Source organism: Schistocerca gregaria, chromosome 5 (assembly GCF_023897955.1).
Source record: "Schistocerca gregaria isolate iqSchGreg1 chromosome 5, iqSchGreg1.2, whole genome shotgun sequence".
In the NCBI taxonomy this organism is placed as follows: Eukaryota; Metazoa; Arthropoda; class Insecta; order Orthoptera; family Acrididae; genus Schistocerca; species Schistocerca gregaria.
The window spans coordinates 456,854,427-456,877,163 of record NC_064924.1 but is presented as its reverse complement, the minus strand read 5'-3'; the positions used below and the strand labels follow the sequence as shown (position 1 = coordinate 456,877,163).

The window sequence follows — 22,737 nt, the reverse complement described above, 5'->3', positions numbered from 1 at the left end:
GTGTGTGGTTTGTAAAATGTTAATTTTTCAGGTCTGTCTTTCTTTTGAGGAATGAAATTGATTTCTGCACAGCTGCCACGCTCTTGCTTTCATGGGGTGAATTATGCTGAGGTCCAGAAGTATAGGTGACTTGGGCAGTTTGCAAGGGAAAGAGCAAATGATGTTGCGTTTGGATATGCAGATTAACTGTCAGTAATAAGAACAATGTCTGTCTTTGCTTCAACTTTTCAATAAACTACTATATCGTAGGTCATTCCATTAATTTCAGAACCTTTTCCTGTTTGTCTATCACAGATTTCACCGAAATTTTATTGAACATTCACACGTCTCCCATGAACACTGATAAAGTTTAACATTCATTGCAGCAATACTAGCTGAGATACAGCCGCTTGTTTTACTCTATGTGCAGAGAGAATGTAAATTTCTGGCGAATTTGAGCTGTTATCTCAGGCAAAATTTTGTAGATGAAATTAAATTAGGCCATCTTGTACCACTTTATGCATGCAAGAACAATAATGAAAAGAATTTTACAAGTCATATTCAGCCAGAAAATTGTAGGCAAAATAGCCCAAAAAATTTCTAAGTTTGGCTTCATATATATCTCAGGGACTAAAGGTATGATGAACATGAAACTTGATATGTAATCCAACAACACAAGGTTGTCAGATATAAAGTTTTGTTTTTGTACCTTTTTTCCAGTACGGAATAAATTTAATGGAAAGAAGATTTGGTAAGTAGGTGAAAAATGTGGTCTTTTAGACCTGATTTTGCAAAAGAACTATGTTATATTACTCTTTCCAAACTGGAAACGTTAAAAGACCATTGTTTTAACAAAAAAGACCAAAAAATTTTTTGCTTACTCAATGTGAGCTATCCGTGCTAGACAATTTGAATCATGGACACGCAAATTGTGGCACGGAAGAAATATAAACTTTGAATTTTTACATCTCATAGAGTAAACACGTGGTGATCACGAAACTTAACATCCAATAGGTCAGAAGCAGGAGGATTTGGGATACAAAATTTCATTTAGTTACTTTTGTCTAATGATCTACAAATTCATCAACAAGATGATGATCTTTATGTAATGATTAAATCCAGGCCTGATAATGCTCCGTAAATTGAGGCAAAGTAGCCAGAAAAACCATGCTGCGAATAAAGTTTTATCTTTGGTTACTTATAGCTTACTGATGAAAGTAATCATAAACATGAAACTTTAGACTCAACAACTTTGCAATGTAAGGTTACCCAGTATAAAATATCATTCACTTACTTCTTTCCAAATTTCTAAAAGATCAGTTCAAACTTAATTTTTCTAAAAATTAAAATAAGTCGCATTCAACTTGCTTTTAGAAAATGATGGACAAATTTGAGGGAATGAACCAAAATAACAAGCTACATTTCAACAACCTGTTGACCATGTTCTGCTGTGTATTATTGACGAGTGATATCTCAATGTATTGCATTGGTCCGTGATGACATTGTTTAGAGATAATGCCGTGATCATATCTCACATGCTGTCTACCATGGAAACGGCTGAAGTAAATAATCAGTAGTCTTCAAACAATGAACAGAGGATTTCAGATACTCAGCAAATGGCTTTGTAAATAGGCAGGTACCATAAGGCTTTGGAACCAAAATTAAGAAAGCAGATTACAGGCTTGGGAATGTGGATGAAGAAACACACCCATGGCTGGTACTGCACAGCTATTGGGCATGACCCCTATGGTGATGAGTTTACTGATTCATATTCCTGAAATGGTAGTGAAAACCTCACCATGGACCAGCACTATATAGTGAGCTGTTACTTATCAACTTAAAAATAAAAACGTCGTACAACGCTCGAATTTGTCAGTCATTTTGAGGTATTGTTAGCATACATTGAAAAATCGAGCATGATTTTCCGGCTGCTTGAAAACATGATCTTTCTGACTGTGATTAGTTTGAAAACAGGTATGGAAAACAAATTTTCTAGAAGCAAATTGAATTTGATCTATTTTTGTAATTTTTACAAAAATTAAGTTTGAATTGGTTTTGTAGAAATGTGGATGGTAGTACATGAATGACATTTTATATTGGAAAACTTTATGTTCACAAGTTGTTGTTGTCCACAGCTTTATGTTTATCAAGCTGTTAATCAACAAAATATCAAAAACCAAAGTTAAGACTTTATTCATAGTGCGATTTGTCCAGTTACTTTGCCCCAAATTTGTGTAGCATTGTTATCACATATTTGAAATTAAACCCATGAATCAGGGGAGGGGGCTCCTTAAAACATGTTGTCTAGAATGAGACTTGTTTTGTAGCTTTAATAAAAACACTGTTGGTAAAAGAAGTGTCAAATGAATCCTATTTTCACCATTTCACAGAAGTCGTCATCTTTTTGGCGAATTTGTAGACCATTGGAAAGTAGTAGATGTATGAAATGTTGTATTCCACATATTTGTGCTAGTGATCTATTGTGTATTAATTTTCATGTTCAATATGTGTGTACTCTGAGATATAAGAATCCGAAGTTCACATTTTTTCGCATTGCGTTTCCTGCTCCCAACTTTGATTCAAATTATCTAGCATTGATAGCCCTCATTGGATAATGAAATGAGTTTTATACAACACAGTTTTTTGCAAAATCAGGTCCAAAACATTACATTCTGACCTCCTTACAAAATCTTCAACTTTTTGCTTAATTTATTCAGCATTGGAAAAATGATACGTAAATGAAACTGTACATTTGAGAACCTTATGTTGTTAGGTTACGAGATACCAAGTTTCACATTCATCATACCTTCAGTCGCTGAATTATTAAAAGACAAACTTTGAATTTTTGGACAATTTTGCCTACGATTTTCTGGCTGAATATGGCTTGTAAAATTCATTTCATTATTATTTGTAACAAAATGCATAAAGTTTTTCAAGATGGTTTAGTTTCTTTCGACAAAATATTGCTTGAGAGATGACAACTCAAATTTGCCAGAAATTCATGCTCGCTCTGCATGAATTCACACATGGAGTCAAAAAAGTGGCTGTTACTGAGCCAGAATTGGTTTGACGAACATTAAACTTCACTAATCTTCATGAGGACATGTGTAAATGTTCAACAAAATTCATGATGGTTGAGGAGGGAAGCATAGGTTAGTTGACATGGAATTATCCTAATATTCCAAAAAATGTCTACGATAATCCAGGCATTGCTGTTTAACTCTGTGACAGTTTTTATGTTTCTAAAATGTGTGGTTACTGTCTTTAATGGAAACAACTTTTTATTTTCATCAGTATTGTCGCACAACACTCATTTGTAATGTTTTTCTTGCTCTCTGTTCCATTACATATTTTCTGTCCTTGAAAAGAGTACATTTATGGAGGATTGAAGTTATGAAATTCCCTAATTTCATCAAAACTGGAAATGTTACTGGGTTCATATACCTGTGTCAGTAATACCAAAGTATTCTTCTTGTGGCATTTCACAGACACATTCCGTCCAGTTAAATGTGACTTTTTTGAACTGATCTGGTCACAAGTATTACGTGCCAGGTCGTCAACCTCAACCTACAGCATCTTTTCAGGTGCCTTCTCAAACAATAAATTTTTGGCAGTAGGCTTTTTCCTACTCCTCATTTCATGGAATCATTTTGGGGGGATGGCTCAAAGTTTTTGAATGTTGAAGAATTAGTTTTGCCCTCCCCTTCCAGTGCAGAAGGACTTTTATCTTCAGTATTCAGATTGCCTTATCAGTGCAGTGCACAGAGAAAGTGAGGCAAAGTATATATCTTGCACGTGTTTAACATTATGACTATGTTTAACATCACAAATAATTGTAATTATCCATCGAATAGTTTTTTTTTATTTTTTGTCATGAAAGTATCACATTCATATGACTTGACAATGGAAAGTCCAGCATGAAATAACAATAATATGAAAACTCTGTGCCCTGTTTTCGTTTGATGGAGCACATGTGTTTTCTCTTGGTGGAGATGGAGTAAACAAAAATACCACCATTTTGTGGTAAAACACTGTTGATCGCCTTCTTTAACAACAATGGCATCATCCACAAGGAATTTGTTCCTGCAGGTCAAACCATTAACATTGCATTTTATGTGTGTTTCGAACTTTATCAACAGTGTTTCCGGCAGGTTCGGCTGGAGTTGCACAGAACTAGAAAATGAATATTGCTTCATGACAATGCCCCTGTACACTGTGCGATCTGTGTGTGCCAATTCCTGATGCAGAAGATGGTGACTGTTCTCGAACACCCTCCGTACTCCCCTGATCTGCCTTCTGCGGACTTCTTCCTTTTTCCCCACTTAAGGGCGGCCATGAAAGACGAATGTTGTGCGAACATGAATGCCATCAAAGATCGTGTGACAACCATTCTGCGATTGATTCCACAGGAGGCCATTGCTGATAGTTTCCAGAAGCTGCACGAACATTGTCAGAAGCATGTTGTGGTGGGTGGCGACTATTTTGAAGAGCAATAAAGAGTATTTGTGTGCATCTTTTGTTTTGTTTGTTGTCTAATAGCATTACCACGTATATCTTAAATAAACCTTTCGATCATCCACAGCTGCCGTGGCACCAGATCATCAAGCACATTGATAGTCATTGTGTTTGTGCATTTTTTTGTTTTGCAAGCCGGTTCTTATGCACATTATATTTCATTTTGGGTTTTGCCAAATGTTGTACGATATCAGTAACTGAAATTGGTTGCATTTTTTATATTTTATGTGCAGAAAATAAAGCTATATCAAGCTATATCTGGTAAAGTAGTTCATTTGGATACAATTTGTTCTAAAATAATGTATATTAGATAATTTTGCATTTCCATACTTTCAGGCAGAATTCACATCTATGTTGTATTTATCGCAAAAAGGTAAAATTTCTAGCCCCTGTTAATAGGTTTACTGTCAAATGAAGTGCTAAATGATCATTATCCGGCCACTACTATTTATAGGAGTGTGCTTGTTCCAATACAGATGGCCATTGTAATCAGGTTTTCCTTGATTTATGTACATCCATAGAAAATATCTACACTGAGGTGACGAAAGTCGTGGGATGGATCCTAATATCATGTCAGACATCCTTTTGCTCAGTATAGTGCAGCAACTCAGTTTGGCATGGATTCAACAAGTTGTTCGAAGTCTTCTGCAGAAATATTGAGCCATGCTGCCTCTATAGCCATCTATAATTGTGAAAGGTGAAAGTGTTGCCGGTGCAGAATTTTGTGCACAAACTGGCATCTCGATTATGTCCCATAAATTTTCAACGAGTTTCATGACGAGTATCAGGGTGACCAATTCATTTGGTTGAATTGTCCAGTTCTTCAAACCATTCGTGAACGATTGTGGCCCAGTGACATGGAGCATTGTCATTCATAAAAATTCCTTCGTTGTTTGGGAACATGAAGTCCATGAATGGCTGCAAATGGTCTCCTTGTAGCTTATGTTCATAACCTTTTCCAGTCAGTGATCAGTTCAGTTGGATAAGTGGACCCAGTCCACTCCACGTAAACACAGCCCACACCATAATGGAGCCACTACCGGTTTGCCCATTGCCTAGTTGACAGCTTGGATTCGTGGCTTTGTGGGGTCTGTGCCACACTCGAACTCTTTAGTCAGCTCTTACCAACAGAAATCTGGACTCATCTGACCAGGTCATGATTTTCCAGTCATCTAGGGTCCAGATGATATGGTCATGAGCCCAGGAGGGGCACTGCAAACGATGTCGTGCTGTTGGCTAAAGCATGCACATCAGTTGACTGCTGCCATAATGCATTAATGCTAGATTTCATCCCCTTGTCCTAATGGATATGTTCATCATCCCACACTGATCTCTGTGGGTATTTCACAGTGTGTTGCTTCTCTGTTAGCACTGATCACTCTACTCAAACACTGCTGCTCTCAGTTGTTGACCATTGTGTTTTACATGGTGAGAGGTGATGCCTGAAATTTAGTATTCTCAGTAGTCTCTTGGAATATTCCATTCCCTGCTTTCTAAAACTGAATGTCCCATGTGTCTAGCTCCAACTACTACTCTGTATTCAGAATCTGTTAATTCCTGTCGTGTGCCCATAATCGGAAACCCTTTCACATGAATCACAAATGACAGCTCCGCCAATGCACTGCCCTTTTACCCCTTGTGTGCACGATGCTAGCACCATCTGTGTATGAATATATTGCCATCGCATGACTTTTGTCAGCTCATTGTAGATGGCTCGTTCAATATATCTTGACAGATCTCCCCATCCCCTCCTCCCACAGCATCTCTCTTTCTTCAGTTGAGAAGTGCAATGTCTGTGGCCAGAGGCAGTGGTTTGTGTGTGTGTGTGTGTGTGTGTGTGTGTGTGTGTGTGTACTTGGTTTGTGTGTGTGTGTGTGTGTGTGTGTGTGTGTGTGTGTGTGTGTGTGTGTGTACTTTAGAAGAAGGCCTTGTGGCCAAAAGCTCACATGTTCAGCTATGCCTTTAACAGTGAAAAGTGAACATTTTCATTATTGCACTCTCAATTTTCCATTGGTTGATCATAATGGTGTTGCAAGTGAATTACAGAATAAGTGGTGTAATTCATAATAGAGCACTGGGCATATTGTGATGAAGAGAGAGATGTGAAAAAAGCAAAAGTGGGCAGTGGTTAAAATTTTTTGTCATGAAAGGTCATAAGCTCTTTTTTTCTCACAGTTTACTACACTCAAGGAAGAATAGACAGAGACTGTTCAGTAGGTTTTAGTGACCAGTGCCAAAATATAATTAATTATGTTGAAGTTTGTCATTATTTGAATCCTATGTATTTGAGCAGTGGAAACTCATTCTGTTTACTCTTACATTAAATATATTCTTTCTTTGTCTTTATATAGGAGGCTCCTTTATTTTGAGGTTTTCGTAATTGATGAAATGATTTTTACTGTTAAAAATTTCATGATATTCAGTTTTCCAGCTAACTAGATTTTTCATTTTGAATTTTTATCTCCAAATTTAACCATGTGAACAAGAGAAAATGATGTTTTTAAGTACTCTTATTATTGTTTCTTGCAGTTAAAAGTAAGGAAGGTGAGCACCATAAAGAAAAGAAAGAAAAAGTTGAAAGGATAGAACAACAAATTGAGGTAAAAATTAAGGATGAGGTTCCTGAAGAGTCAGCTGAAATGACTGATGGCTATCAATCGGTCCCAGAATATCAGCCTGTTGAAGATTTTAAAGAGGAACCCGAATTTGAAGATGGTGAAGCTAGTGGTGGTGATGGTGATGGTATTGCTAATGAAAACAGCCTGCTTGAAGAGACTTCAATGAGTAATATGGACCATAGCAACACTTACATCAAGACAGAATTAGATAATATTAAAATTGAGGATAATAGCTATTACTCCATGAAAAGTGAAGAAGATACAGAGGATGATGTGCCACTGGTAAGGCGCTTTGTTACAGGCAACATTCTTTGAATTTATCTGTTATTTTTACCGTTTCCTTAATCCTCAAGAATGTGTGCCCAAAAGCATAAACATTTGGCTTAAAACAGTTGTGAAACATTTTTAATCAAACCAATCTCTGACACTGAAATGAATAACTTTTTTGCAGTAGTTGCTTGAAGGTGTCTTTCCAGGGACGACGCTGAGAACGGACTTCTTTATACTAGTTGGCAGCTAATATTTGACGTATCTGTTATTCACTATTATTGCTGGACTCCTTCATTTGGGCTCCCATTCTTAACCATGTGTGTCAATATTTTTGTATTATTTTCTTAATACCCCATCTCTTTCTTATGATACTACCATTCTACCAAAACATTGCACTTTTATATTTTATTCTGAAATAATTGTGATATGGTATGCTCATTTTGGTAGAAAATTCGTACTGATAACTTAGTTTTGGTTCGTCTTCATTGGTATCAAAAACTTCCAAATTATGTATTGCATTGTGTTTTTAGTTTTGTTCCTCGTATCAGTTACACATTATTTATGAATACATTCTTCTATGCTAATACCTTACCTTATCTATAGCTATAAATAGCATGCTAGTGGTTCAAGCCCAAAAGTATGAAGTAATCTTCTCTGTTTATTGGATTTTACTGTAAGCACAACATAACTGGGCACATCACTGTTGCTGAAAGTAGTCCCTGCCCCCCACAAACACTTACTCTTGCAAGGAAGGCAGAATTTAAAAAAAAAATCATCAATGCTTCTATGGAAGCAGAGGTAACAGTGATTTAAATTATTTTATGTAGTCAAAATTGAACATTTTATCTGCATAAAAAAGAGATACTCCGTGGCGCCTTGTAGATATATGTTCTGGTTGTTCACAATTTTTTTTAAATCAGGTAAATAAGAGAGTGCAAATTTAATAGTACCTGATGTTTAACAGTTATGCTTATCAACATACTTATACAATTTCGGCCACTGTCAATAATAATAATAATAATAATAATAATAATAATAATAATAATAATAATAACAATAACAATATACATAACATGCTTGAAAAAAGGAAGAATTGTTTTGTGGAATTTTGTTGTTTTGTACATAATTGAGTACTCTTATGCCAAGAACAAAATAATGGAAATAATGTTTAAGCTTTCATTGTTCTGCAAAGTAGACAACCAACCCCAAACACAAACCTTTTTTTGTGGAAATGATTAAATTCTAGTAGTGCTATCTGCAACAAGGTCACGTGACTAGGATACAAATGAGGCACTGAGAGCCATAAGTGCCAAAAGCACATCATCTTTGACCCTCCACATTTAAGTGAATATCAGAGAAACTGATGAGGCAGCTTTTCATGGATGTTCAGATATATGTACAATGTGGACCTACAATAACTGCAGTACAGATAAACCTGACCCACCATAAGATCAGCACATGTCAGAAGCATGAATAAATGCTCAGTGCCTCAAATGAATTACTCTGTGATAAAGTCCAGAACTTACTGTGCCCTCTCTCATTTAGAATCCGACAAAATAGGTTTTTCTGTCAGTATTATTATAACGTATACTGATGTCTGATGTAATTTTACTATATTTTGAGTGAATTTGCGTACCTAGTGGAGTGTGCTACCGCCTAACTGTATCTGCCAAGCGAATGTAGATAAAATTCTGCTGCAATGTGCTACGACCAGCTGGTATTGACATAAACTTTTAGTGGAGAGGTAAGAGTTAGCAGCGAACCATGCACATTGTTTATCAAATCTGTATGTATTTGGGCATGTGCAGAACTTCATTAAAACATGCACAAATGAAAGTGTGCTTGAGACCTTGATGCCAAGTTTCACCAGGTCTAGAGGAGCAATATGTAGCACAGTGTGATAGATTTAGTGCTATGCATTTCAGATTACCCCACGTGCATTATGTTTAACACCATCCAAAGAAAAATAACCAATAAATGTACAAGTATCAAAAGTTAAGGTGTTCATGTGCTCTTACACAGCAGTCGCCACTGTCTGCTAACATAAGTCAGCATAGAGTGAAAATGAGTCGGCACATTATGACTTATGTTAATACCTCTGCGCCCAGCAACATTCAAGTCATGAGTGTAGTGTATTGGAATGGGTTAGTTGTTTCAAATCATGTATATACATTTCACTTGAATTATTGCTCCCTATGAGCATTATAATTTTGAAGTTCTCGGCACTGCTAAACATCTGATTTCTAAATTCTCTGTCTACAATGAGGTAAATGTACAACACAAATATAAATATGCTGAAACTTAACTTTATGCTTTCCCATTTGCATTAATGTTTTAGCGCACTATCATTTTTTTCTCTTGTGGTCATTGTTTTTTCGCCAGAAAAACTAGTTTTTTAATTAGATTCCATAATTCTTTCTTATGCTAATATGCAGTGATGCATATGAAAATTTGTTCTTATTACAAGACATGGTTTTATTATATGATAAAAAAGCAACATTGAGAAATTGCCAAATGTTGCTGCAGAAGTCTACTACTCTCTATTCATCATAATAATATCTACCAATTAGTCACTGCAGCAAGCCTAAGCTTTATCCAGTTTGTCCTGCCCAGTCAAAGTCCTTGGTTCATTACAATATTAACTTTTTTGCACGTTTCCATTGTTCTTCTATACAGTTTCCTGTTGATATCATACAGCCTTCTCTATATCATTTGGCTTGTACAGTACTGTCAGTTTTGTTTGTCTGAGGTGCTATAAAAGCCATTCTCTTTGTAAAAATGTACAGCAATTCTTTAATCATCAATGTTTGTAAAGCTCTTTTCAGTTTAACTTTGTGATGCATCCTCAGTTATCAAGTAATATTTCCTGGTTTCTCAAAAATATGAAAAAGATATCTATATCTCCTCACCACTTCAGAGGAAGTGTTGAGTAACAGGTAGGCATGTTGAAAAAGGAAATGTCTGATATTACTAAGCTATCAGTCCTTCATCAAACGTAGGCAAAATAAAACACAAATATACATTCACAGCTCATACAAAAATTACCATTGTCATGTCCAGGGGCTACCAGATTAGGGTCCGAAGATGGCAGTGGCCTCTTGTATGCTAGTTGTGAATTTGTGTGTCTGCCTGCCTGCCTGCCTGTCTACATGTGATGAAGGACTTATGATTTCTGGATGATATCTAGTGGTCTTTTTTCAATGTCACTGTCTGTCACTCAACACCTGTATGTTGTTAATAGACATCTATACTTTTTATATTTTTGTTATTTTATCAAAGATTTTTCCATTGTTTGATTTCCTGAAAAATCCCTATCTGCAATACAAGGCAAATAGTTCTTGTATCCTGTTTGTGGATTTCATCATCTATGTTGTCGAAAGAAAATACAAATTCATTTTAAATCAATATGACTGTGTTTGTCAATATGTGAACAGTGAAGTAGTGTTGATTTGTAGATCTGCTGAAGTAATCTCAAAGTAGATTATTCAAAGGTGACTGAACAGCTGATTTTTCTTTTTAATCACAATTGAAAATATGCCACAATCAAATTACTGTGGTGGTCAAATAGAATGTCATTTGTAGGGTAACATTTTTTCACTTTGTTACATCTAATGTAAACAGCATTGTCAAAAAAGCAGAGAGCTGAGGCAGCCATTAGTATTTGCTGGCAATTATGGTTGTGGTTGTGGTTGTGGTGGTGGTGGTGGTGGTTGTGGTTGTTGTTTACTAATTTGTATGTAGATTTTTAATTATATTTTGACAAGGAATTTTGTAATCTCTCTCTTCCTTTCTACCAAGGTGTTTGGTGTGCTGGGGAACTCAGCGGCATTTGTAAATAAACTAGTTGAACGTACCTGCTATGATACTGAAGGTTAGACTGCTAAAATACATATACCACCCAAAAATTATTTTAATGTTGTTAACCAGTGATCTGACAACTGTTATTTAACGCAAGCCTCACACGCCATTCTAGTTCTACGAGAAATGGAGTAGCCATAGGCACAACAGTTTGAATTACTGAGAAGTTATGTGAACTGCTTATGTTCTGTATATGGTTAGGGTGATAAACATCTTGTGTAAAAGTTCTTTTGCACTTAAGCCAAGTCATTTACAAGAGTCATAACACAGATTTAGTAACAATTTGCCTTCCAGCTTGGCACTGAATTCAGGGTGACATATAGGTTTGTTGATACAGCTATGGACTTTGAAAATTATCTTTTTTTGAGATACTGTTTTATGGTATTTTGCATTGTCTAATTAAAAACATATGGAAGTTGTCTTTAGTGTTGGCGTTTGTGTCATACATTATTTTATCCTCCTCTTTATATATTAAAGGATAGAATTTATTTAACTTCACATAATTTGTACATTTGTGGACAGTGATCTGCTATGACCTTCTAGAAACTACAGTTGAAAATATATTGATAAGTGTTAGAGCAGTTTTCATGTAAAAACTTATGAGCAACCATTTACCCGTTTCAGTGGGCTCGTGCTGGAAAGACTCCTCTTTCAGGGATGGTATGTCATTTGTAGTTGTTTTGTGTGTGTGTTGTGTGTGTTTGTAATACTAGATACTTCCCCATAGTTTTGTTCAGCATCCATCTTTTTATTTCCATTTAAGAAAGTGATTGTTTAGTTTGCATGTATTGTTTGCAGAGAGTTTTGTGATTCCTTTCATTTGTGTAATGTACAGGTATATTTTTTTCCCATTTACTTCATTTTATTCACTGTGGGTGGAATAAATTGTAATTAACCTGTGTTGTGTATGCTTGGTACAACTATTGCTTTGTGAAGCAGAGCAATTGGAGTATTACTTTGTGCAAAGTGATCTTTTTTAGTGTAATACTGTACTGTGAAACTGTATCTTATTAAAGCTGCAGCCTGTATACCATCTGCATATGTGCATGCTTACATGCACTTGTGCATATTTGCCTTGTTGGTACGCATGAACATTCCAAAACCATTGGTAAAATGACATTCTGACTGCAGGATGACCACTGTCACTGTTGAGGATGATAGCAACCTAGTATTTCAAAATTACAGTGAAAGGTGTCTGGTTTCTGTCAATGATAACCATTGTGAGATCTCTGTACTCAAACATGCTAATATAAAATCATATTGCTGAAATAGCGATATCAAACAGTACAACAGTTTGGCTACAGTCAGTGTAATGGCATGCCATGGTACGCGTTCTGTTTTGTAGAGATAGTTGAAGCATATTTATGTACTCCCCCACCCCCCCTTTCTCTCTCTCTCTCTCTCTCTCTCTCTCTCTCTCTTTCTTTCTTTCAGTGTCTTTCTAATTGCATGTCAGCCACATACTGTTGGCACACCTTGCAAAACTGATTGGCAGGAATAAAAATATGTAAAATGTTCGTGGAAAAAGTTTGGGACACATTGAGTAACATGTAGTAAACTAAGGCGCAGGAGATAAACTTTTGAGCTTTCATTCTGGAGAGGAATGGGGGGAGGGGGGGGGGACGACTTAATTCTGTAGTAAGAGTTAAAGGAGTGATAAACAGGGTTTCTTCAGAATTTTTTAGCGCTAGAGACATTACACTGGATGGAGTAGTATGCAGGTATGTAGTTACCTGGTCTTACGTACCTGTTTGTTCAAAGAGTTCTGCAGCACTTACACAATAACCATTAACATGATTTTGTTTATTGTTAATAAATATGACTCTAAACTATTCGTATTTGAATGATGGAACATTAAACCTTATGGTTTGTTAATGAATTACTACCAGAGACTAGGCCAATTGTGGCAAAATGTCTTGCTTGTGCAGATGTTTCAAATTACATTTTTCATGACAAAGCCTTGCATGCACAGCCACTGTGATAAACATTGCTCTAATTTATGTGCACAACTTTCTGCCTTTGTTATTGTATTCTACCATTCAGTATCCCAGCCTGTATTTGAACATCTATGTACTGTTTTGTTAGAAACTTAATTTCGCTGTGTTCACAAATGCTAACTTAATTTCATACAGCTTTCCTTTATTTTACCAACACTTTCAGAAAGAGTGTTTCTCTGATGACCCTCCTGTTTTAATGAACCAAAACTCGTTTTTAAACTATTATGCTTTCTCCTCAATTTCTTGGATTATTTTAGTTCAGTTTTTTTGTCTTCATATCAAGTATACTTATGAGAAAGAGTTTTCGTTTTTACTCCATGGTGATTGTACAATGAACATACATTTGTTTTTTTCATGGGTGACTTCCATTTGGGCTCCTTTACCTGGTAGTTGAGTTTCCAAAGTGGCACAGGCAATCTACCATGTTGCTTCCACCATCCAGTTAATATCGTAATGTGGCATGCTAGCTACAGTTGATACATTCCTTTCGGGGCAGTGTGAGCTATCTCATTCTCATATGGCCTGCAACCCACCAGACAATGAAGAAATATGTCTGACACTCATTGTAATTGCTTATGGAAACCTGTGTGTAGGTCCTATGTCACTTATGCGTAACATGGAGTAGTGGCACAAATTCGAAATCTCTCTCTGAATGCAGTTTTGAAGTGCAAAATATCAACAATGGAACATGCTAAAAAGTCATTTCCAGGCAACAGATTTTATGTTTCATTTTTTTTGCAATTCCAAAAGAAACTGTTTGAAGTTCATAGAGAGAAAAATCAAGAAAAAGTGCTTCATAAGCAATTAATAGCTCAGCTCAGCTTCAGGAATAAAGTCAGAAGTGAATTAATTAAATTTTGGGCAGATTGTTTACAAGAAAAAGGATATGCAGTCTTAAAAAAATAATATTGGGGTCTATCTAAGGCATTAAAATAAGACAGGTATCATACACATTGATTTGGCTTGCCTGAACAAGGTTTGAAACTATAACTTGCAACTCCAGTGAGCAAGTAGGATGAGTGACGTCATAGTAGTGACATTAATTGTGAGTATATATAGTGAATGGCTTTTTCCTGGTTGTTTGATGGCTGTTTCACAGTTTGACTGAGAGCTGTAAAGCATTGACAATTCATTACAATTATAAAATTATTAACATTTATATAAAAGCACTTAGCCACTAAAATAAACCTGTGTACTTAGCTTGAACTTACCAATGAAAACAAATCTGAAATGATCTATGAAAGTATACCGTCTGTTTAATGGCACAGTAACAACCTGTGAACTGTGTTAAATAACAGCATTGAATACAACAAAATTTGAAGATGTGAATGGTTCAGTGCATGAGCTGTATAGACAAAGATGGTGGTATACAAATGGGACCAGAAGGACAGTACATAAGATTTGTGCCATAACAGATAAAATTGAAATTCATTTCCATTTGTATCATTATTTACCAAAGTCATCTTACAAACATCAAAACAACCGTTCATTCCAGCTTCTTTTTTTAATTTTATAGCTTTTCTTTCATCAACATTTTGTGTATTTTGTAAACATAAAAACTTTAAACATTCAATCTTTCTAAACATCTGGAGGGTCCTGTTTAAATACAATAGAAAGTTAGTGTATTCTCAGTGTTCGTTTTGGTTTTTTAACTTTACTGTTTTTGTTTGAGCTTTTGAAGAATGAAAGTATTTTGTCATCAAAACTAATTTGTTGCTTTGTGTGTCATTATGAAGGAACACTTAACTAGTTTGTGTTTGCATATGTTGCATGAGGTGATGTTAAATGTGCAAATAGATTTTATCATTCTGATATATTGGTTTTACAAGTAAGTTGTTTGTCATTATTCAGGCTTCACGCGCTTCTCCAGCTATAAAGCGTAAGGTTGAGGACTCTGAAGATGATATGCCACTTTCAGCTCGCAAAAAGGTTAAAAAAGAAAAAAAGAAACGAGAAGCTGAAAGTGAAGAGGAGGAAGACTTCAAACCAGTAAGTATATTAAAACTATTGCAGTTCATGTTTTGTGTACATTATGAATTTGAAACAATTCTGTTTTTTGTGGATGCAGCCGTGAAATAGACAGAAGGAAGAATGAATCTCTCTCTCTCTCTCTCTCTCTCTCTCTCTCTCTCTCTCTCTCTCTCTCTCTCTCTCTCTAAAGGTGACAATATGTGGGTAATGTGTTGCAATTTATTGTGTAAGTTCACCATTGGACTCCTTTTTGTTGCAAAGTAATTTTAGTTTTTTGTGAAAAGGTCTAAAACAATGAATTGTTCTGTATATGCAATTGGTGTGGGTATCACTGTTAAGCATCAATTCACAAAACTAACACTTAAGAGTGTTAGTTACGAAGACACAATTTCCAGTGATGCAATTCTGAACAGAGTATCAAGATGAATGTAGTGACACAGCATCAGCTCAGGTCACTACAATGGTTTTATAGATGAGCTCTTCGAGCTTTTAAAAGTTTTTTTAAAGATATAACTTTGTAGACCTTAAGACAAATTAAATTTTCTATAAGGTAATGTGGGTACAAACAAAGATAATAGTGGTTAACATTTTCCATGACCTGCACTCTGGGATTTACCTGAAAGATGCTTTCACATTAGATAGTTTATGTAAGGCAAATATAAATTATGGGCACTTAAACACATTAGCCAGACCTGCAATTCCAAAATCTGTAGTGGAATATTCGCATGACCAACAAGAAGCAGTTTTGGGAAATTGCTTCACAGAAAACTGGATTTGGGACCCTATGTAAATGTACTTAGCAAATTCATTCACTTACTTATTGTGCCCAAAGATGAATTAGTTAATTAGTCTTCAGTAGTTCTGCCTATATGCCACTTAACACTAGTTATTAAGTGGGTGGTCTTCCTGTCAATTGCTTTTTAACCTCTACCCTGCAACTTACCTTAAGGAAATGGCTGCATCCTGCAACATTTGGTGCATTTATGTGTTGTCCTATGTGATTGTGTATTTGTGTTATATGGTTCATTATGTGTGTGAGAATTAAAATTCTACATCATTTTTATTCCCTGAACAGAAGAAAAAGAAAAAGGTGAAAGAACCAAAAGTTAAAACAGAAGACAAGCTTCCTGAGTCACCAAGAAAAAAGAAAAAGGAGGAAGAGCAACAAGAGGTCTGGAAATGGTATGTGACATGTTGCTCAGTAGTTGGCAGTACTGTTTTATCCACAGAAAATTTTGCCACCAGATGGCAGTGCAGTCAAGTGTTACTAATATGGCTGCCAAGAAGCATGGATTCCACATCACTTCTAGTTTTCAACTGTGTGTTGATTGTATACAATGAGAAGAACTGTATTTCTTGTTTGCAAAATGGTATTTTGCAATTTTTCTGCAAAAGCTTTAAGAAATTTGATTGGTTTACATTCTAAAAGACACAAGATATCTTGTCTTGTAGTGAGGACATACACACATGTGACAGCAGCAATTTCTGTAGCACCTGTGTATGTTAAACTGAATCCAGTACTGTCTTGTTTTCTATATTTTGTTGTTATTTCTTCTATATCAGAGTGTGAAGGAAACTGTAGCCTTCCTATTTATTCTAACTTTAAGAAGTTAGTAGTATGTTTCTGTTACTGGTGGTGACTAGTTTTCAAAGCATTCAATGAAGTGAGTAAGAATTAACATGTTGGGGCTTAGATTGTGTTATTGTTGATTAATGAAACAGCAAGCAGTGACTCTCCACCTTCTTCCTCCCAGTTGTGACACTTATATTATGATGGCGATTTGTGTTATTACAAGCTCAGCTTTTTTGCTGTTTAATGGGTAGTTGGCTGATTCATTAAAATAGTGGAAATCATTTGGAGGACAATGTTTTTTAAAATCTAAATTTCAAATCTCAAGGGGAAAGAATGGTATATTACATTTTTAATTCAAGGAAAAGGCTAATATAAAGTTTATAGATGAATTAGTGTTGAAATATTTGAACTGTATAGAGCAAGCTTTTGATGATTGCGTACTGGTCTTTTAATGTTATTTCTGCTGTCACAGTGTTAACATAATTTAAAAGTGCACATGCTGTTGTATGGTACTTGAACATTTCCATGTCATAATCATTTCTGCCGCATAAAGAAAATTTGTAAGATTCTTTAACTACATATTTTATAATAAAGAATTTTAAAAGTCTGAATGGCACTACTATACTGAATTTAATATTCAAACTAGTTGTTATTTAATTTGTTATTGATGGAGATGCAGCAAGTCACATGAGATCCATATCAACAATGAGTTCCTGTTTTTTCATCTTTGGAGTGATTTTTGTTGTGAAGATGCATTATCTTCTGCAAACATATATTTTAAAGTAAACTTACGATGTCATGTCAACAGTATCCATAAAGCCAGCTATTGTTTGTTAGGTGGGAAGAGGAAAAGCATACGGATGGCAGGAAGTGGACATTTCTGGAACACAAAGGACCTGTATTTGCGCCACCATATGAAAGGTTGCCACCTGATGTTAAGTTTTACTATGATGGTAGGTGATATCACAGCTTTTTGGTTTCATTTGCATGGTCTTTAAATCTTGATTATTCTTGTCCTTATTTGGTACTTAGTAGTTTTTGCTTTCTGGTACAGGTGAAGAAATGGCGCTCTCTGAGGAAGCAGAAGAGGTTGCTACATTCTATGCTCGTATGTTAGACCATGACTATACTACCAAAGAAGTATTCAACAAGAACTTTTTCAAAGACTGGCGTAAGGTAATGACAGAAAAGGAACGGGCGAAGATAACAGATTTATCAAAATGCAATTTTAAGCACATGCATGCTTATTTTGTTGCAAAATCTGAGGAAAGAAAAAATATGAGCAAGGAAGAGAAAAAGGTAAGTTGTTTCACATAATGTTTGAGGTGATCTTAGAAGGTTCACAGTTCAAATTATTACATATTTTTTCTGTTTTAATCAAACCATGTCCTTCTTCTGCAGAAAATTAAAGAACAGAATGAAGAGATTACGAAGATTTATGGTTTCTGTGTCTGTGATGGACATAAGGAAAAGATAGGAAATTTTAAAATTGAGCCTCCAGGGCTTTTCAGAGGACGGGGTGAGCATCCAAAAATGGGTATGCTTAAAAGGAGAGTAATGCCTGAAGATGTAATTATTAACTGCAGTAAGGATGCTGTTGTGCCAAAGCCTCCTGAGGGTCACAAATGGAAGGAAGTAAGACACGACAACAATGTAAGTGCTATTTTGTCGAAAACTGACATTTTGAGCTGGTGGCTGTGTACGAAACACAGGTTGACTCTTACATAAAGATTATAGCAACCAGTCCCTTTTTAAAATGCTATTTCTTTATTTAAACAGCACCGTTACTGGTTTCGAACTAACATGGTAATTTTCAGGCAGGTAGTCCACGTTTTACATTTGATTTCGCCTTTTGTTTCACCAACTGACGGGATTTCCTTGGGGTGGTGGTGCCCTACAACCAAAACAAGATGTGAGGCAATGTCTTTTTAACTGTAATTGTGCCTCACAATGATTTTAAGTGATGTAAATAAATTTTAAAATGGAGGTGTTTCGGTTACTTACGATGAGGAATCCATGCCATTATGTTCCAGTGCTGATTGCTGTAATCTTCTATGTAATAGTCAACCTGTATAAACAATATAAGTATTGTGTCCAACAGAGGTAGACTGAATATGTTGTAGGAAGGTTCGTGTAGAATGTAAATACTATAGGATTAAAGGAGATTACGCATTGAAAAGCAGCAGCACTGATTTTTTGATAGGCACACACAGAGGAAAGAAAACTTGTGAGATTTCAGATTCTTCCCTGCAACACCAGCTTGTCTGAGCTAGGTAGATGGGAGTTATCCTTGCATCAATCCTCAACCCCCGTAATCATCCTGGCCTCAGTCTCAGATAACCCACTGTCCCTGCACTGTCCACCCAACACTTTCCCTTTGCTCCGTAACCCTCTTCCAATTCAATCCCCACATTATCTTCAGTGTGCCACCCAGTCCCTGTTCCTACCTCCTACCTCCTACCTCCTGCCTCCTGCTTTCCTCCTCCCCATACCACCCAACACTACCCCTACCACAACCAGGGCACCTGCTGTAAAATAACATTGACTGCACGCGCGCGCCAATTTTGCTTTTTGGTGAATGGTCTCCTTTAATCCTAAAGTATTTATAAACTGAATTTTCCCCCCATTTGCTCTGTAATTGTTAATTGGAATTGTTAGACAGTGTTTATTTTTCTTGTAATTGGATAGATAAAAAATCTATTCACCAAGTGGTGGCAGGAGTACACAAATATAAATTAATTTAAATTTACAACCCTAGTTCAGAGGTGACTTGCCGGACAGGACAATAAGAAAAGACTGATTTTTGGGTATTGCACTGCACGAGATTTGAAAACCTGAGTTTAAAAGGTAAAAGATAGTATAATACACAAGACAGAAATTACTGCCAAAGCCTCATGCATATATTATGTGACCCTGGAGGAGGATGGGGGGGGGGGGGGGGGGGGGGAGATAGAAACATCTAGAAAACTGGAAAGGAATAGTACTGCAGAGGAATGTTGAGACCAGCAGCATTTACATAAATTAAGGCCAGCTAGGTGATGAGAACCTAGGACGTATTGTAACACTGAAAGTGCTCCCAACAAAAGTAAAGTAGCATGGGACATCATCAACCAATATAATTCACAAACCCGCACACAAGATGCAATGCTGGTCCCAGAAAAAGTAAATAATTACTTCCTAACCTTAGTGAGTGAGCAGAAAAACAAAAATCAAGCAAAATGGCACTTGTGCGCTAGACCATCTTGGTGCTGTGCCTCATAGAAGGTATACTTTCCACTGGAATGTTGTCACCCAAGAGGATATTGTAAAAGCTGTGGCAAAGTTCACCATCTCCAAAAGTATGGACTGTTATTTGCTCTCTAACTATGTAATGAAAAATTATACACTTTATCTGTCAACCTCTTTCTTTCATTTTTAATGTGTGTTTAGAATCTGGAGTTTCCCCCAGGTGCAATCAAAACTGCTTAAGTGATACCAGTCTTTAAAAAGGGAGATAAGCATCTGCTCCATAACTATTGACCAGTTTCTATTGTAACAATTTTCTCTAAAGTTTTCGAATGTCTAATGTACAGCCAACTAAATAACTATTTTGAAAAGCGTGATCTCCTCTCGAACAGAAAGTTTGCATATCAACATGGTAAAAATACCACTACTGCTGTCACTGAAGCTGTTAACCAGATGTTAACTGTATTTGAAAATTAGGATCTAGTATGAGTTGTACTTTGTGATCTTAGCAAAGCCTTCGACTGCATACCATTTAATATCCTACTTGCAAAACTGGAATTTTATGGCATTCACAAACCATCTTCAGATGTAATCGAATCAGGAAACAGTTTGTATCAATTAAAAATACATCTCCTCGCTGAAGGAAGTTAAGACTGGAGTGGTTCAGGGCTCGGTCCTTGGTCCTTTTCTGTTCATAATTGCAATTAATGACTTACCTTACCATCTAGGAGCAAATTAAATTGTGTGTTATGCAGATGGCACAACACTTCTCAATACACATCATGACACAACAGAACTGCATCAGGCAACACAGGAAAAAACTAGAACTAGTAATGAATTGGTTTTCTTCTAATGAACTCCTGTGTAATCGTGATGAAACACAAGAACTAATTCTGGGTTTAACTACAGCTGTTGAAAGTAAATCAGTAAAATTGTTGGGATTCCACATTGATGCAGAATCAAACTGGGAGGAACATATTAGCCATATCTGCAAGAAAATGACAAGTGTGTGTTATCTCATCTGGAGACTGGCAGATGTAGTCACTGATGAGTATCTAAAGGTGGTATATTGTGGCCTGTTTCAATCTCACATTTCCTATGGCATATTGTTATGGGGACATTCTTCCTCTGTCAGTGAAATTCTGAAAATTCAAAAAAGAGTAATCAGAGTAATGAGCAAAGTTAAGCCTAAGGAACACTGCCGCCCCCATCTTTATCAAGCACAAGGTATTAACTGTTGTGAATCTACACAGCACTGCTTTATGTCAAAAGCAACTTAAATGAGTTCAAGACCAGAGAGAACATACATCCTGACAACACCAGAGGCAAACTGAAATTCGACTTACCAAGACACAGACCCACAAAGACTGCAACCTCACACAAAATAATGACTTTTAAAAGTTGTCAATAAACTTCCAGCATCTGCTCGGTCACTGCCCAGTAATATTTTCAAACGTAAGTTTTATGACTGGTTACTGAAACATCCATTTTATAAGATAAAAGAATATTTTGAAATAATCATTGACATTAGTATATAAGAATATTCCTAAAGAAAGTGGAATTAAATTGCAAAAACTTTACTGTAAAGTTATTGTTAATTGTATATTTAATGTTCAGACCTATTCCATTGTAAGTGGTTAGTGGTGAATAAACTGAATACTGAACACCAATTCTCACCTCAGGGTTCTGAGAAACTGGTGTCTGGGGAGGAGCCAGGTGGCAAATGAGTAAAAGACACCAAGGTCAAGACTTGTGTTGTAGAGCATGCTTTGCAAGAGGATGTTGTGTGTTGCCAATATACACACTCTGCCTATGCCCATTCATCTTAATTGATAACTTAGTGGCAGTCATGCCAATGTAAAAGGCCAAACAGTATTTACATAATAACTGGTATATGACGTGGTTGTTTGGTTTAGATACATTGATGACATCTTTGCCATATGGGCTCATGGTGAGGCTGACCTGGTATCTACAAATACCTTCAGTTAAATTTCGCATAGTTCTGTTTTGAGTCCCATACCCTTTCCTTGAAGGTGATCCCATCCTTACCAAAAGTCAGCTACACATTACTTTTCACATTAAATCTCCGAACAAACAGTAGTACTTATATTTTGACAGTTGCCATCCTTTCCTTGTCAAACTTTCCCACCCATACCGCCCTGGGGTATTCGAGGCAAACATGTTTTTTCAGAAGCAGCCTCTTTTACAGCAACACACCACATTCTCACTTCAGCCTTCACTGGACATAGTTACCCCACCAGCCTAGTTCAGAAGCAGATTTCCCAGGGAATCACATTCAATCAGGGTATTACTGAACTCTCCAAAAAACAACTTAGGGGCACACTTCTTGTTGCTCTGTTTTATCCTGGCCTTGAATGTGTTAATCAACAGCTTCAAGGCTATAATTTCCTAAAACCATGCCCTAAAATGAAGTCTATTCTGTCCGACATTTTGCCCACTACACCAAGAATAGCTTTTAGTCACCCTCCCCATCTGTAATATTCTTGTCAGATGCTATGCTGCTGCTACACTCATTTCCCTAGCCTATATCTCGTGCCACTGTGACCATTACTGCTGTAGGACTTGCCCTAGGCACCCTCCTCCAACCATGTATTTCAGCCCTGTAACTGGCAAAACATATACTATCAAATGGAGAGCCACCTCTGAAATGACATGTCATACACTAGTGGTAATGTAAACATTGTTTGGCCTTTTACATCAGCATGACCAC

General features: G+C 36.3%; 1 protein-coding gene across 2 annotated transcripts in view; it reads left to right on the top strand.

The window, feature by feature from the left end:
- Window positions 1-22,737, top strand: part of LOC126272213 (DNA topoisomerase I, mitochondrial) — a 45,742-nt gene that overhangs the window by 13,447 nt on the left and 9,558 nt on the right. Inside the window, exons 6-12 of one of the 2 annotated variants that reach the window (XM_049974909.1) lie at window positions 7,024-7,394; window positions 11,865-11,900; window positions 15,089-15,226; window positions 16,284-16,390; window positions 17,619-17,734; window positions 17,836-18,080; window positions 18,183-18,434. In XM_049974909.1, the coding sequence (XP_049830866.1) occupies window positions 7,024-7,394; window positions 11,865-11,900; window positions 15,089-15,226; window positions 16,284-16,390; window positions 17,619-17,734; window positions 17,836-18,080; window positions 18,183-18,434 (1,265 nt within the window). The remainder of the gene's footprint in view (window positions 1-7,023; window positions 7,395-11,864; window positions 11,901-15,088; window positions 15,227-16,283; window positions 16,391-17,618; window positions 17,735-17,835; window positions 18,081-18,182; window positions 18,435-22,737) is intronic. The other variant, XM_049974910.1, reaches the window with a different exon arrangement.